General features: G+C 33.1%; 1 protein-coding gene across 15 annotated transcripts; it reads right to left on the bottom strand.

Moving 5' to 3' along the window:
• Window positions 1-1547: 1547 nt before the first annotated feature.
• LOC117342183 lies at window positions 1548-18187 on the bottom strand. 15 transcript variants are annotated; one of them, XM_033904219.1, is made up of 10 exons: window positions 18132-18161; window positions 16768-16866; window positions 15861-15915; window positions 15302-15459; window positions 14560-14709; window positions 13814-14272; window positions 13290-13538; window positions 5938-5998; window positions 3238-3380; window positions 1548-2896 (listed from the first exon to the last, which is right to left on the bottom strand). In XM_033904219.1, the coding sequence occupies exons 6-10, from the start codon at window positions 14177-14179 to the stop codon at window positions 2612-2614; spliced, it is 1104 nt and encodes a 367-aa protein (XP_033760110.1). In that variant the 5' UTR covers window positions 14180-14272; window positions 14560-14709; window positions 15302-15459; window positions 15861-15915; window positions 16768-16866; window positions 18132-18161; the 3' UTR covers window positions 1548-2611. The 15 variants fall into 15 exon arrangements, with proteins under 15 accessions (XP_033760110.1, XP_033760116.1, XP_033760114.1 ...); XM_033904225.1 differs by having other exon boundaries at window positions 3238-3368; XM_033904223.1 differs by having other exon boundaries at window positions 5944-5998.
• Window positions 18188-18747: the final 560 nt, after the last annotated feature.

Below are 18747 nucleotides of genomic sequence, written 5' to 3'. Positions count from 1 at the left end.
TAAGTAACATTTGAAGTAGAAAAGATATTCGAAAAATATATTTTTGAATATAAACAGGAGAAAAGGATGACTAGGCTATCTCTTTTTACACCTAATGGATATAAATAGGTCACATTTTATCAGGTGGTCTTTGACCGACTTCACATGTACCTCTCCAACACAAACAGAATGTAGGCTATTCTATGTGTATATGGCTACATGTATAAGGTATAAGTTAAAAATAACCGCAAATAGCGATTTTTCCTTCAAAATTAACGTATTGTTAAAATCGTAATATATATTTATTTCGTAAAATCCCTAGTGTGAATATATTATCTGATCTTTAAAGGCTTTAATGTTATTCGAGTACTTTAAGATAAATATTAGTGGATTTAGCCTGTCTTTCAAAAGAATGAAATGTGCATGGTTTTAGTGTGTCAATAATTCATATCAAAACTAACTTAGCCAAACTAACCAAATGTTTGAGATAATAATCCATCATATTCCATGTCAACGTCATATATATCACTTAATACTCATATTACCATTTTTACTTGGCTATTTATAGAGTTATTATAAATAATTGAATTACTATAGATATGAACAATTATTATCTTTAAGTAACTTCGACACACAAATGTATTGTTTGTTCGTTGGGTTAATCGCCCTGTGAACAGCCAGGGTCATTTTGAGGTGGGGTATCATTGTAGTAGTTGGTGACATCTTCATTGAACAACATTAACGGCAGGTCCGTCGCATGCCATGTTAAGTGGCTTAAAGTGTCTTGCCAAATGACAGAATCACGACATCACAGATCGGTCCATTTCTTAGCTTCCCGAGAAACGCAAACAACCATAGGTTTCTTTACCTGAAGGTACGAGGGCTGATTAATAAGTTGTCAGCCTTGTATTGAAAAACTTTGAAGAATTTTGCGGGACATCTTGCATTATTTTTCAACACAACCCCCTTCAGTATCTATACGTTTTTGCCAGCTGTGTTAAAGGGCCTCAACACCACTTTTATAGAACTTATTTCTTGGCTGTTCAGAAAGTCATCCACTGCATGTAAGGGTTAGGGTTATCGTGCCTGAAATAGCTGTTTTCAGTTTTAGAAATAGATGAAAGTCTGATGGAGCGAGATCAGGTGAATAAGGCTGATGCTCAATCAATATAAGGCCAATCATGAAAGACAGCCTTGGCAATGACAGTCTTTAACCCCAACCCTAACCGAGTTTGTCCATTTTTCAAAAAGCGCTTGTCTTGTTTACTTTAGAGTCCTAACTCGTCGATATAAAATAAACCAAATGAGACCAATCCTTGGGTACACGGCCCCATATATAGCCAGAGAATAGTAGGACTAAGAAAGAACATTCTTGAGTACCTCATTCAATACGAGGCTCACAACTTATCAATCAGCCCTCGTACGTTGGCCAATGCCATAAAGGAATGAGCGGTTGTGAAATGCAGAATTGTAAAAAAAAAAAAGAAGTTCTTTTTGCCAGCTAGTTTCTTCGGAAACATCAGTTGACAGTTTTTGCCTACTTTATGAAATAAAACAAAATAATAGAATTTCGTTGGGTATCCTTTCATTAAAAAATAAGAATCGATACATAATAGTTTCGATATTTGGTACAAGACATGTCATACCATTCTTTGATAGGAATGTCTGTATGTTATGTCAATTAATTTTACGAACAAACATTTAATAATACAGAAATAAATCTTATTTCACAAACCATTATTGTACATACAATTATACAGTATGAATGCAATAAGAAACAGTAATACCATTATAATTTCAAAAACCTGCTCATTGGAAACATTAATAACACGACGAGTAGTTAAATTGCACTCAGTAGATATATTTCATGTATTTCAATTAGAAATATGCAAATCTGAAAAATCCTAAAATTACATCGAATTCCGAGACATATAGATATCCGAGAATGCTGCTCAATGAAATATTTCTTGAAGATTTTTTTTCATAATATATATAATACACAAATTAATTGATTTTGTACTTGCTGTAAATATGACACCTCCACAATTTAAAAACCTCTAAGCATATTTTCAAACATAAAAGGTATCTTGTTTTTGTTAGATGATTTTTACCTGTCCCAGTAAATTGTTGTCGGGAAATATTTTTTTTTCTTTTATATGATAAAAGAGCATAAGATTATCAATATCTGAACCAGTAAGCAAAGAAATGATTTAAAATGTTAAATAGGAATTCCAATTCAGACATTTTGGATACAAGTCTCACCAGGACACTAAGTTATTAACAGTCAATCATCACATATTAATAATACCAATGTCAATCTCAATAAATATTAAATTGTATATGATGTTTTCATTATTTACAAGCTAAACGTCTTTTTGATCAAGTTTTATGGTATCAAAATGTCGAAAATATAACGAAACCAAATGTTTTGAATTGTTAAAACGAGGCCAATGCAAAAAATATTTGCATAATGGCCTTGAAAAAGTAAAAAGATATGTCCAGGTGTTTCAGAAGGATCTTCTTAATCGATGACACCAAATGATGCTTTCACACAATACACTATATCCCATGACTACGACTTTCGTATTTGTAGCATTGTCTTTATACTTCCACACACCACAGAACAAGATGATCATCCTAACTTTACGAAGCCAAAGAAAGAAGCATTTCCCCGAAAGTCAGCTTTCACATTTGTGTCTTTAGAATGCTTTAGAAATACGCTATCACCCTTTTCAAGTCTAAATACCCCAACAGAAGAGCAGGTAATATTCCCATCCTCTTGCCATTCGTTCAGATCTTGTCCGCCATCTTGCTCAGATTGAAAGTCCATCATACATTTCGTTAAAATTTTCTGCTGCTTATTGTCATGCTGAACAACTACCTTGAAGCCCTGGTCTGGTTTCCCCATCAATGTTACCTGAAATTCAATACAAAGGGGCAAGGTGTTTTAAAATCTATGAAACAAAGGAGTTATCTCCCTTTATAAATCAGCGCAAACATAGCGGAGTGCATAGCTTTATTTGAAGAAAATATTTTTTTCTTGTATACACATATCGATTATCAACACATTAAGTTAATTTAATAATAAGCATGCAAACGATATGAATGACGAGACACTGAAAAGTTCACAACAACATGTCTAGTGGCAAAGTGGAAACAAATTCCTATCTGAAACCCAGAACAACATTGGTTATGTTCCATTAAATTATACATGATTCATTAAAGTGTATTGTTCTGTCTAAGGGTTGTATAACCTACCTGAGCATACAACAAGTATATCCCTTCCTCAGAAATCACAACGGTTCCACTTTCGTGGTAAAGTTTAAACTTTTTCTTCAGGTCTTCTCTTTGATATGCCCAATCAGAGTACTGCCATTTGTGGAATCTTCCTGCAAAAGCCTCTGTAAATTAATAAGCGCAACATAGTCAAAACAAAAGCATTTTGCTTTATAACTACGCTTGTTTTCATGAATCACTACGAAGTGAAAACTTGCTCTGATTAAGTTTTTATTTAAAAGATAATGACACGATCAAAACACGTAATTGTGCCTTAAACATATCTCCGATAATAAGAGAGTTACTTTGATTTTTAAAAATGTCGATATGTATAATGTGTATGTAATTTCTCTTTCCAGATCTATTATTTGACGCATAAAATATGTTTGATAAAAAGATCATTCATGCAGTATTGTGAAGAAATGTTTACTTAATACTAAAAATGATCACAATATTCTTTTATTGCAAAAATAAGTAAAATGTGAAAGTAAATTACAAATAAGCATAGTATTAGGCCGCGAAGAAGGTGAAACAATAGGAATTTGCTTATGACAGGTGATAGCAATAGTTGAAACAACAATGCTTAAACAGACATAGCTATAGTTGTGTTAAGATAGTGTAAAGCATGATAATGTCCAAGCAAAAATAAATGCATTTACAAAGGTTTCTAAGCTAAGCAACATAATTGCATAATGGTTAATGCTTTTTTAAACTACATCTGGAAAATTTCATGTTCCATATAGAAAATTAATATTTACAATAAAGAATACCACATTGAATTATTCTTTATTATAGAAACCATGTTGGCAATGCCAATAACATTTTGAATCATTATGCGTGTCTAGATGATATAAAAAAAAACTGGTTGAAATGCATTCATGCACAAGTAAATTTCACGTGGAAAGATATTTCTGACGGTTGTACACGATCGTATCTCAGTGACTGCCAGTTTGGTTGCTATTATTTACAAGAACACAAATAGGCCAAAATGAAAATAATTATTTGTATAACAATTTTATTGTGAATTGTCTTAAACCCATGTAATGGTGAACTCAATGTTTTACCCGTCTCTGCCTTTCAGATTAAAATAACACCTTTTGACGGAATGCCGTTTTTTACGTATATTAATTATTCATCTTCATGCAATCTATGAGGTTATTCTAATTTTACTAGGTCGGAAAACCTTAATGTAGTTTCTAACTAAAATTATAGAGGTTGCGAAACATCACACTCTTTTAAGATTGAAACAGAATAGAGGCATGTCACATTTAAACCCCGATTCGACATTGTCCTGTATATTTCCAAATTCCCATACTCGCCTTGCCTTTAGGAAAAAGAGTAAATATCATGTTCATGGACTTCTATAGTAAGTATATTTGTATAGAAATTACCATTGGGTGGCTCCTCGTTATCATCGGCCTTAAAATGCATGAACGACATCCCTTTCCCCTAAAAGAACAAAGTAGCAGATATGAAAGAAGAGAATATTCGATTGATTAAGGGGTTCAAACCTATGTTCCAAGACTAACTCGATTCATTTAATTCAATTGTAGTACGTGTTTTAGTTTAAGATGTTACCTTATTCGATATATCAAGTAAAATGGGTATAATGATCGTGTGTTGTAAGGATACGTTAATGTTTTATAGGCAAATATTCAGGGGTATAATGTTTGCAATGGTGCCCAGTTTTGTTTTTCTTTTGTATGTAAGGATTGTTTGTTTTGTTTGTTTTTGTTTAACGTCCTATTAACAGCCAGGGTCATTTAAGGACGTGCCAGGTTTTGGAGGTGGAGGAAAGCCGGAGTACCCGGAGAAAAACCACCGGCCTACAGTTAGTACCTGGCAACTGCCCCACGTAGGTTTCGAACTCGCAACCCAGAGGTGGAGGGCTAGTGATAAAGTGTCGGGACACCTTAACCACTCGGCCACCGCGGCCCCTTGTAAGGAAACAAAGTATGTCTAAGAAATAGACACAGCAGATAAGAGACAATTTCAAAACAAATCGAGAGTTTAACATAATGGTCTTGAAAGAATTCCAATGCATCCTTTGTCAAGGCTCGAGTGAGATCATAAGGGGCATAGAGTTAGTTAACTAGGAGGCAATGAGTAAACACAAACTAGGCCGACAAAAAATCTCCAAATCAAGATAGGGCTGTGCAAAAACCCTATTTTTAATTTTTATAATTTTAAATATTAGATTTTGAAAAATGCGTGAGTCTATTTTAACCGTGTCACTGTCAAAATGATTTAAACGTGACCTACCCATGGGACTTACCTTATGAGTCAAATCTAGCTCCACATTATATAGCATTTTTGTAAATTTTTTAACCATTTTGCAATCATGAAAGTTGATAAAGCACTGTCATTGTGATAATTTCATTTTTCAGCATTAAATAAGCAAGCGCAATGATTATCGATTATGTGCTACCAGGTTCGGTAATTGTGTATCACACTGCAAGTATCATACCTTATGTTATATAGCTAAAATTCATCGTGTCAGGAGATGTATTCGCAAAATAATATTGTCTAATTATTGACTAAAATACAAAAGTTTTAGATAAACACTGACAATTCTTGTTCCAGCGCAATTCTAACATAAGTTTGTTGGAAGAAAATCTTAGAACCGGAAGTGTGATACGGTGTATGAATAAATAATTTTATGAAATGGGTTGTCAGACAGACCATTACCCCGAGGTCGGTGTTCATTACCGTCACCCTCAAAATGCACTGACAGTAGAGCCCGCTAAAACAAACAATACATTTTTTCACGTATTTTGGTCAGACGTCAACAATAAATAAAACATATTATTACATTAAACGAATAATAAACAAAATGTCAAAAATTATATCAGTATGTTACTGTTTGTCGTGGGTTTTACATCTGGAACAGAAAACCGGCTAATCAGAATATCCTATCCAACGATCCTGAACTAAATGACAAATGATAAATATCAAGATGATGAAGAAAAATTAATACCGGAGAAACATATCTTCAGTTCTGAACAAATACCTGTCTTAAGCGGCCCCTCCTCACAACTGAAATATATATCTATTTAGAGAAAATTGCCAGAAGAAAACCGTTCATCCTATAAGTAAAATAATTAGACCTTGCTTTAGCGATCACCTGTCGAAAGCGACCTACTCATCACTATTACTTGCGTAAGCGACCACCTTCTAAAGATATCCTTCCTATCTCTAAATCAAATCAAACCTGTCTCATGAACCACCTTTCAAAAGTGACACTTTCCGTAGCTAAATCAAATTTACCTGTTTCAGAGACCTTTTAAAGTGACCACTACTGTATCTAAATCAATTCAAACTTGTCTCAGGAACCACGACTCTAAATTCACCTTACCTGTCTATAAATCATATCAAACTTGTCTCAAAGACCACCTGTCTAGAGTGATTCTTCCTGTTTATCAATAAAATTAAACCTGTCTTAGAGTAAACCTTTCTATAGTGAACCCTCCTCTCTATGGCTCAAGTCAAGCCTGTCATATAGTGCAGGTATCTACAGTGAAGCCAGAACATAACACGATTTAAACAAATCTAAGAATACCTGTGGGTCAAATACGTCCATATGCTTGTAACTCGAGTTAATCTATAATTAGATACTAGCTGTTTATAGCGGTCACCTCATTCTATCAATTCACCTTATATTTCAATGATCTTGAAAAAATACTTTTATATATAGGATACATATCTATAATTTACATATGTATACACCACTAATCAAATCAGCCTTTGACAACCACACGATATCATTGTAGCCTAGCCTTTGGTTGATATCTAATACTGCCGTTTGAACGAATGTCTAATGTATCTCTAGTCTTTGTTGTAGAAACCGGCATATCAACATCACATATCAAGTGAAGCACTAACTCTCCTAAGTAGACAGTTCCCATGTACTGCGTTAGGTAACATAAACAAGCAATAAGTATTCTACAAATAAGGCGAGGGTGGACGTGAAACACAACAGGGCTAACATACAGTTATGAAGATGTATTTCTTTACCATGGGGATAATGCTCATTCCCATCCCCTTCAAATTGCACAGATTGTATGCATTGCTAGAACAAACATAAGAATCTCGTTCATTGTATATAGTTCCAGATAAATGGGTATTGAGTAATACGAAAAATCATTATGTTTCAATAAATGTTTGGGCGCTAAGTAAAACATTATGGACTAATGTAATATATTTTAGACTAGTCTGATTTTGAAGACGGATGTTACCTAGGGTGAAGGTAACACTATCCCCGATAAAAGGCTTGAATTTAAATGTGATATATTGGTAAACAAAAAGCCGATAACATCATATGCACACTCTTGATGGACACGAGGTAAACCTTTCTAACTTAAGGATACATTTATTATCACGACAGTTTCATCTTATCTCAACTTTGCCTAAATTTCCTGTTATCTACGGTGTGCTAAGTTAGGGAACTATTAATAAAGTCGATGTATAGTCTGAATCGATACCAACAATAGGGAGAAAAAAAAGAAAGATAAAATACTGAAGAAACACCATATGAAACATCAAATCCATCACTTCCAATACATTTACAACCGGATCCAAGCATTTCTATTTGATAAAGCACACTGTGCCATTTGCACTGGGTACATATAATATAATATGAAGCTTTCTACCTTCTGTTGAATTCACCAATCCCTAGATATGGGGACGGGTGTATTTCGCAATTAACACATTCCACAAACTACTGAGAAACGGCATTTACTCATTCCGAGAACTAAATCACATGGATCTTTTCTATATTGTTTCCTAAAACTTCGACATTTGTTTAAATGACATACTGATGCCTGCACGTATTAGGTATGTTTTACTATTTCCAAAGATTCTGTACGAAGACTTGGATTATCTGAAATGTGGTTTGATTTCAGTAACATATTAACTTTGCCTACCTTGTGATTTGTGTAAGAGATGTTTTCATTTTGATATTTCATGAAAGAGGCTGGACAACAACCTCTACAGGAGAGCTTAGAATATAAACGCTTTAGATTATCTTGGATTATTATCCACATCATATAGATTATTCCATGTCTACAATTTCTATTATACCGTCAATTGCAGAGACGTTGTGCCTATGGAAACATCTGCTGGTGTGAATGGTATATTTACTTTAAAACTGCTTATTTTGGAGTACTTAAATTTTAGCGCTCAATCGAATCTTAACTGACAAGTGCACTTAGACATTAGTAGATCATAAATTATCTTTGCAGACAATTATATGAAGAAACTGAACTAGCGCAATCTAAATTAGGCGAATTCTTCTAAAGCTAAAATTACATTACCACTAAAATACATGTATATGCATTGTCAGTACATTCACTTCTGTTTGGCATCTACTTAATGATGAATAATTTGATGATCTATTTTTACCTTGTTTAAATAAAATGTACAGTAGATAACTTTAAATATTGCATGTCGATTATCGGACGGTTTCGGTTTATCTCAATGTATAGATGTATTTACCATGAACAAATAATGAGTCATCATAGAAGACCAGGAAGTCTCGTTGATTGGATAACTTTTTAACCAATCAGAACTCTATCATGTAACATTGTTATGTCTCTGGGGAATTTTTGTAGTTGTTTTGTTTAATATCAACCAGACCGTAGCAGGCTATAGGTTCAGTCCATGGGGTATTGGATCAAGGTCGGATGGGTATCCCTATACCTATATGCCTATTGTATTTATTACAATCGGTATATATACACCTGTATGGTGTAAAAACTATGTCAATTCCTTAAAGCGATTGCTAGTAATCACTGTTCACGTTTAAAACATTTCATAAAATAAGACTTTCATTTATTATGAATTTTAAAATTTAAGTGCAAAATATTAGCATTACAATTCGATTAATCTAACAGAATGCTTTTATGTTAACGCTCAGAAGCAGAATGTTGTGTGGACTTGTTAATCGTACCCGAGTAACTCCATTCGGCTTTTCCCGTATAACAGAGTTTTAAAACCGATTAACATATATTTATAGAACAATTTTACATTATAGGCTGCTCAGGTATCGCTTTATCTTAAACCTATTTCATTATTCATAATCTATACTAATACTAGCTTTAACTATACAAAACATTGATCGATCAACAAGTCACTGATTGCATGTAACTAAGCGCACTGACTACATATGCCTGCTTATTGATGTGTGTATATATATCTAAAAAGATAAAAATGAACTATTTTTTTCAGCTATCAAAAATAAAACCCAACGTTTTTGTCAGTTTTCTATTATTAGTTTACATTTCGATACAAGGCTGGTATGTAAAAACAATATTACCTACATATCAATGATTAAACTGCATTGCCTTTTATCGCTTTATAAAATTGTAATGAAAAACAATAGGTTCTTTGGTTATTCGAAAAAAATCAAATAACAATATTAAACATTAAAAAAAACAAATATCGGTATCAACATGAAAGAGGCAGCAAAATAAATAAATAAATAAAACAATACAATACAATGAATATCAACAAACAGCTATGGAAAATCTTATTATCTCGAACTTGATCACTATGGAAACATGTTGCTCTTAAGTTATTTATTGAAATGACAGGGACAATCGTTGACTATTTATGTTGCTTGTATACTAGGTTGTTAATTAGGGATTTCTTTAACTGCCTTTTTAGGGCTGTGTCCATTCTGTTGGAAGGCATTGACTGTTATTTCAAAGTATACTGATTCTACATCTTTCTGGAGAAGTCTGAAGTATGACAAAAATAAGCAACTGAGGAATTCTACATATGATTCAGACACTGACTGTTTTGAGACATGAATACCTTGATACCGCAAAAATATCTCAAATGAGCCTCGCCCTTGAACAAAAGAGGCGACCCATTTAAAAGGCGCTCGAGATAATGTGAATTAACAACACATTGATCAAGATTTGATTGGGAGTATCGTGGAGGAAAGGCGTTGTATCTTCCGGAACACCTGGTCTGATTTGTCTGGTACTTCCATCGTGTGAATTATATTTTTGCTGTTGCTTTCTTGAATATAAGTTATGATTACGGATTCGTTTTAATATCGATATTTCTTACCCAAAAATGTTAACGGATGATAATCCAAATGTATATTTGCCCGAAATTTCTATAGTATGAAGCGATATGCTCTTTATCCATGTAAGGGTTTCTATGATAACAATACATATTTATTGTTAAAGCGATAACTCTTGTGATACCGATATAATTTCTTTATACATATCTGCAGATTAAGATATCTATAAATGCATGATGTACGAGCGATGACACCATTTTCTCTGCCACTACTGACATATAACTCATGTTATCCCAGTCTGATTTCAACACGAGATACAAAATATGCAGAAAATCACAAACAAAGAAATAATCAAAAGTAAATCAGTAAATCTCAAAACCAGCTATGAACAAACAACAGAGACACTTCACCAGAGACAGACACAAACGAACAAAAAAACATCAGCAACTCTAAAAAAAAAACAGGACAGGAAACAACAAAATTAGCAGCTCTTAAAGCTAGCTAAAGAAACAATAAATCAACAAATTAAAATAAAGTAACAGCTCCCAAAACCAAAACATCAAAGAAGCATCAATAATTCTTAAATCAAAACAAGAAACAATTCACGTTTTCATAAATCTTAATTCAAACCTAGTCCAGGAAACCGCGAAAAAAACCACGAAAACTCACAAATCAAAACTTGTTCATGAAACACTAAAACAATGATAAAGCATTGATAACTCCTAAATAGAAACTAGTCACACAAATTACACCTAGAAGACAGCAGGCAAACTCATTATACACCAAACAATGGAGTTAAACCCCCTACCTCGAACCCAGGGTGAATTATACATAAACGTAGTTGTAATTACTAACTTAATCATATTAAAACATAACATTCTAATAACATTTCATATTATGTGCTTTAATTATATACCCTACTGTTTCGCATTTGATAAATTTCTCTTACATCTGACTGCAATTAGTTAACATAACGTTTAGGTGATGATAAAAATATTTTCGTTCTAATTCTTGGAAATAAATACCCTGTTAGTAATCTCCTTGAAGTTGTCCACTTTCTGTGAAGTGCATATGAAATGCTTTATAATTTCCTAAATCATTCTGTTCCGGAAGTACATATATTTTCTATAGAAATGCACTGCTTTACCTGGTTAATTTTCTCGCAAGTCAAAGTGTGTCATACTTTATAAAGCTTCATGAGTATGAAGACTGAATAAAGAAGTTTAGAGCAAACAATTATCAATAAGTCAAACAATTAAGGTGCAGTCTTTAAAAAAAGTGGATATTAACTCTGATGTCAGAATGTAACATTAAAAAACGTTGAAATAATTTTGTTTTTTTCTCAATTCATTTGTTATATCATAACTTTGTCTATCTATATTGGTACTTCAGCAAGGGAAGGCATTACCTGTGATGACCGCAATGACGTCATAATTCATTATTAAATTATATCATATACCCCAACTCAGTAAAACCAAAATATGGCATCATCTGACATTTTAAACAAATATGAAATGTATATATATACTAAAATTCCTTTTCCACGTTTAATAGATGCATTAATCTCAGTATTTAACGTTAAACATTTTTGCTAATGTTTAAAGTTAAATAGTGAGATTATTTTATCACATCAAACGTGTCGGGGTACAATTTCCTGTTAGCTGATACATAGTGAACACATAATGACATAATTCGCCACGATGGGGTCACTGTTAAGTGTTTTGGCGTTCTGTCAATTGTATTAAGGCGGTATACAGTCTTTTTAAAAACAATTTCAGCACTTGTATACATTCGTATCAGCACGTTTTGAACCTTTGAACTCATTCCAATTATTGACTTTAGATTGGCCTTGTAAATGCTTCATAAGGCATTGCAGCCACTATTCTTTCTCAGAAAAGCTGTATAAAATAGTGTCCCGAGACTCGTACACAGGTTAAGCAGTTCTCGATCTATAGAGCAATACAAAGCAGAAATGCATTTATTTCTGGATCATAATAGTTTGCGTCATTTAAAAATAAAATAGAAACATTTTCCCCAGATATCGAACCATTTACGAGAAATTACAAACACTTCACAACATTTTTAATAGAGAGCAGTAATTTGGCGGGAAATAAAATATAAATATATTGATTGGAATAAAATTATCATTACTAATTGCATAAATCATCCACAATCAGCCATCTACCATATATAACGACTGACAGATTTATACAAAAATAAATTGATATAAAATATCTGGTCCTTATAAGGGATTAAATAAACAATGCATCTTACAGAATATGACCGAGGTGGCCAATTCAATTCTGATATAAAATTTGTTTCTAAGAATGAAAGAAAGAAATAACTTTCGGTTTAAATGTTGTTATTTGATACCTATAGAAATATTAAAATATTGAAACGAATATATCCTTTTTCTGATTTTTGCATCTTATTAAGATGCTGAGGCATCTGAAAATGATCTCTCACATCTTTGAGCTTTTTCATATCAATTGATTTTGATATGGACGTGATCAAAGTAAAATTATTGCGATGTAGTTTGAATTTTATGTTTGCTGTGTCCATGGAAACATACATTTCCACTGAGAATACCAATTACTTTATCTGGTTCAAAGTCCTAACCATATCACGTTTTGTAACTTGACAACCAACATGCAATTTTTTTTCAGAAATAGTTCTATTCAATTACATTGTAATGAAAATGCTATCATATTATATCAGGTTGTTGCAATTGAAATGTCATGTTGTTATTAATATGTGTATATAACCAAGGGCCTCAATGAGTTTTACATGAACTAGTTCTTCATTATGCTATTAATTTGCTCGAGCATTTCCTCCGTTATTCCTACGGTATCATATGTGGGCTATATCGACGGGGGCTTCTTTGAAAGGTCAATAACATGTTTGTTGCAAAGAAGGCTATTATCTAAACGTGACTGGAACTAGTATCACGTAACCTGTATGATACTAATATACTACTTCTGTAAGTACAATGAATGTGTTCTACCTTTTCCATAGCTTTCGCTACGACCTGTTTCACCGTTTCCATTAAGGTCTTGTGTATAGTGTTATTCACAAGCCTTACCAAAGAGCTTCCGGTCGGCATTTGTTTTTTCTTTCTTTTCTGTCTTTTCAGACACTTCAATCTCTTTTTCTCATTTCTTGCTCTGTCGCATTTGTTCACGGACCTCTTGACGGTGTTGATTTCTTCTGGGATATTTGTATCCATAGAGCTTCCATCACTTTGGTTGTCTCCCTTTGAAAAAATAATAATGATTGCAATATAAACAAAAAAGACATAGAAGAACGAATAAACTTATCAATTATTCATAACGTAAGTGATGAAAGGAATTTCTTTTTATACCAATGACAATCTGCCGGTTGAAATTGGAATTATCTCCCTTGACTGCTAAATGTTTGATTAATATATTCCTAGATATGAACAAATTTGGTAGATTTTTTCCCATCCTAACATAAAGAAAAATATTGAACAAAATGATTCTTTATTATCATCAACATGGACAGCCTTACCAAGTTTTGTCGTTGAATGATGGAGTCACGCTGTGTCATTAAATTTGAAACTTTTGTGATTAAATACTTTTTCTGAAGTCTGTTGAGTTTCTGTTCAAGGTTAAGAAATCTCGAATTAAACGTTTCCTTTGTCAGTGCGCATGCGTGATTAGTGTACCCAATTGTGACGCAACACATTGAAATGATGACAACACACAAACTACAAAAGGTAATAATTTGGATCCTGCGCCGACATTTTGCACAACAGCTACAATTGTCTGCAGATTGCACGTTAATTTCCTCTTGTTCGTGTCCACCGGTGTCCTTTGACTCGGAGCTACACAATGCACGTGTGTTCAACATAACATTTTCAGACTGCATTTTCATTTTGGATCCATTAATCACATGTGTTTTTAGTGCCTCGGGGGTTCCCCCACTCGTTGAGTTGCAAGCTACCGCCGGTACACCTACAACCCAAACCTACACAGAGACACATATCAGGTCCTTAATTATTCACTGAGCTCGATGTAATACAAGTACATGGAAAATGTATTTATAGATATATAGATTGAGGACCTTGGAGTAAATACAAATACGTAAATACCCTGGGAAAGCAACACCTTTAAGATAATTTGTCCTTTTATGTAAAATGTAGTAAGGAGGTGAACGAGAAATCTATAAAACAAGGTATTTGCTTTGTTGATTCTGCGAAATTACATGCCCTAAATAAGACTTCCAAAAAGTCTTTTTAAAAGTAGGTCAATTACCTGGAAAGGGGCGGTCCATAATTGTGATAGAAAGCTGTCGAACCGTATTTGGTTGAGCGGACTTCATATGTTTCTCGGTAAACATGAAGAGACCTTGACATTTATATATATATACCGAAATATATATATATAGTGCAAGGCTTCGTCGGCCTGAAAAGCAAAATTCAAGAATAATGTGAGTGTTTTACCCAAATGATATGTTTCCTGATAGACACCCAAAATATATTTATTGCATATTAAAAGTCTTTTATCATTGTATGTTTTGTTGCAATTTCTCTTTCAAAGGTTTAGAGATAATATCAAATGCTGGTTACAAATTATGGTGTCATCAATATATATGCACATGTACCCGTATTCAAATTTTCTTTTTTACGAGCAAGTAGAGACTAGTGTTAAACTCACGAATACCTTCTAAAGATAGACGTGTTGTTTACAGGGAAAAATTATGTTCCGGGTTAAGAATGGAAAGATCATTGAAGTTTTTAAAAATCTACATATATACTCTCTGTGTATATGCAATAGATGAACTTATTTGTCTCGCTAGGCTGCCAATATCATTTACTGCTTTCCAGATCCTAGGGAAACAAATAATTCGGTCTGTTGCACAATCATAGAGTATGTTGTACTATTTGTATACCGCATATCTTTTAACATTGATTCAAAAGAGATATCGGCTCAATTACGGTACTTGCTGGACTTTTTCATACATGCCAAAATTAGCAAAGTGCCTTTGGCATCTTACACTTGGTGAAGCTAACACGACCTCTCCACGTGCGGTCAGCACATCAGGGGGGTAGGCCTCCTGCTGTGGTAGACCTTTGAGACAAGCCAGTTTGAGTGTACTTGTAAAAATCGATGAATTGGAGTGGCCTCCCTTGACTTCTGTAGTGTAAATACCACCTGTATTTGTAATAGATTAAAGTATAGCTATCATATTGACGGTATAGTATACAACAACTAACAACAGCAAAAAACTATAGCCGTCGGCGGCAGTAAATATTCTCATTATGAATTTCAAATTTCAGGAAAAAATATAATGCAATTTACAAAATTGTAAATCCTTCCTGATCTAATCAACTTACAGATATGTTAGATATGTCATATAAACTGAAACTTATCATGAAAGGTTGATATATTGCCAAAAAAGCATATAAATAATTTGTGAAAAAAGTCAGCAGATTGACTGGCGCCACATTTTGTCGATAGGTAAACATAAATCAGAGAATATTACACAACTGGAGTAAGTGTAAAATTTTCATGTATATAGATAGAAACAACACGGCATTTATTTTTATCAATACCTGTAGTAACTGCCGCCACATGCTGCCATCTTGTTTTTATTGCGGATCATCCGTTCTATAAACACAGAGAAAATTATCAACAGAATTCAAGACGGGTAAAGTGTAGCGATGAAATATTAAATCTATATCATAAAACAATGCATCATCAGTGAGTAAGATATAGATTTGATAACAACCCTTTCATAAATGTGGAACCATTTAGATTATAAAACATTACAGAGATCAGAGGTTGCATTTGCTTCAGTTTTATACCTTTTGTAAATGCAAACCACCATACTGTTAAGTTGTAGGTGTATTACACAATGCATGCTATAAATGGACATATCACTTGTATTTGCCAACGTGATTTACTTGCTAGAAACGAATATAGCCTGAGCTACTGAGATCATACAAACAGTTTATCAATACATGAACACGTTTTGGAAGCATGCTGTTTAGCAAAGAGAAGCAAAGTTTAATAACTATGTACAAAGTTGAATGCTCTGACAACTATATTTACACAGACTTTTTAATATGATCAATCATCTGAAAACTTTAAAATTATGTCTTGTGTCTGAGTGATTGATCTGGCACATAATAATACTTATCTATTAAAGATTATTTCTAAACGATATATGTAGGTAAATCTTAGTAGTCAGTGTTAATATATGAAAGGAACGAATTGTGTATTCATTAAACCCATAGTATGGTTAGATTGTTATCCTGGAATGCGCACACCCGTGAACTAATCCCAGCTAAGGTCAGACAAGAAGCTCAGCCCTGCTTAGTAAGGACAGAAACGACACGAGTGTATTTAGGTTATCAAAGTGGTGTATTTGGGTCAGTCAATCCCAGAATACACTGGTATATTGGCCGACTGAGGTGGATCAGGCTGTACGTCTACCCGCTGTTACACTTGAATACCTACCAATATCTGTGTTGAAGTGATACCACACAAGGCTACCATTAAATCCGTACCAGGGATTTAATCGTTTATAATACACAGTCGGGCGCTTTCTGCTCATAGCTAAAGAATTACAACAGAAAATTCAGCTACAACATGAGATTTTTGTTTAGAATATTCGGGTATAAAGCATCCGAAAGGTTTAAAAGCAGATATAGGGTATGTTCATCATTGTTTTTTTAGGTAGTGCTTTCAGTCTTATCCTAGCCTCAATTAACCAACTATATTATATATGATTTATGAGCATTCATTTGGTAATAGTGTACTACGTAACGTTTCCTACCTTATATGGCTATTAATCGATACGCTATCTATTCAAATACTGAAATGTATTAATGAAAAAGAAAGGGACATCATATCAACAAATGTATCTTCAACCTATACAATATTTCACCATACTTTTCGACAGTAGTTTTTTAGTTACGTAATGTCATTAGATAATGATATTGGTCGAGACAACACTGAAGTTCAATTCAATGATGCTATTTATTAAGAAAAAATCCCATTTAATGATGATGTTGGTCAAGAAAGTGTTGTAATGACATTCAAATATGTAAATTATGATTCTGTCGAGAAAGCACTGAAATGTCATAAAATGAAGATATTGGTCGAGAAAACAGAAATTAATTGATATATTACCATACACATGTAATTGAAACAGTGGTTTACCATTAAAAATAAATGTTAAAATAAAATCTATTACATTTAAGCATAAAATAGTTATTTGGACGACATTATTCCCAACGCAATTTTTACGTTCAAATCTTGAGGTCAATTTTTCAACAGTGTATTGATACATCACCAAACCAACTTAAAAAAGTAAGATTCATGCTGAAAGAACAAATGCATTGCACCAAAAGAAACTCGTCCTTTGAAGACTTTGCTACGGTTTCCTACGTGAGTTTAAAGCAAAGAATCAGGTTAGTTTTGCTCAGAATGTAAAATTGTACATATATGAATATCGCCATAATAACGAGACATTTAATTAAATATAATATTTTACATACTTGTACAAATCTTTATTTTTGTTTACACTTTGCTCTCGTTTAATCGATTTTGAGGTCAGATTATAATTTCGCTATTATGTCACTATTCTTTGTTGTATTTATGCTGCATTAAAAAAAAATATTGATTGAGTTCTATTATAAATTATCAATTTCAATAAAACTTAATCTTAAAATCTTGAAATTAATCATTGATCTTCACAAAGTTTAGTCATTAATATAATTAAACTTATATATGTATTAAATGATGTTTTATTTTAGTTAACTAAACTATCCGCCCATATTAGCTTAGTATATATTTCTATAGGTAACCAGTTAACTTACCTCTTGCTTGCCTCGATGCTGGGTGGCGCCTTACTAAAAGGGTAGAACTGCTTCCACCCGAGTTATAAGGAAGTATTTAATGATGTAGGCAATTTTTGACCAATCACCTCTGTTGAGAGTAAATGGAAATACCAGACGATAGCATATACATTAAATAGTAAAGTCTGAAAAACCCCATTACATTGCTATTAAATAGCTTAGAAATTCCAAAATGTCTAAATATAGATCCGACTCAATCCTTAGTTGATATACTAGTTTGGTAGTTTTATATAACGTTTGGATCAGATGATTACCTTTGATGAAGCGAGAAAGACGTATCTTTAGGGCACTTGTTGGTCAATCATGAAGATAAGCTTGAAAAAGGGAACACATCAGTCTTGTAAGTACTATCGCAGTTACTTTATAAAAGGTACGAAAACCCAGCAGCGATAATTTGAAATTGGTCATTACACGAATCGAGTTATTAATAACAGAAAATTAATTTAGTCAGATTTTTATTAATTGGCATAATCGTAGAAATCATTCGAAATGATACGGTCATGTTCTTGTACATTGATTTTATCATTATGACAGCGATATTGATTACACTGGGTTTGTTCCAAGTAATGTTTGTTAC

Source organism: Pecten maximus, chromosome 14 (genome assembly GCF_902652985.1).
Source record: "Pecten maximus chromosome 14, xPecMax1.1, whole genome shotgun sequence".
NCBI lineage: Eukaryota > Metazoa > Mollusca > Bivalvia > Pectinida > Pectinidae > Pecten > Pecten maximus.
This window is presented reverse-complemented; position numbering and strand designations above follow the sequence as displayed.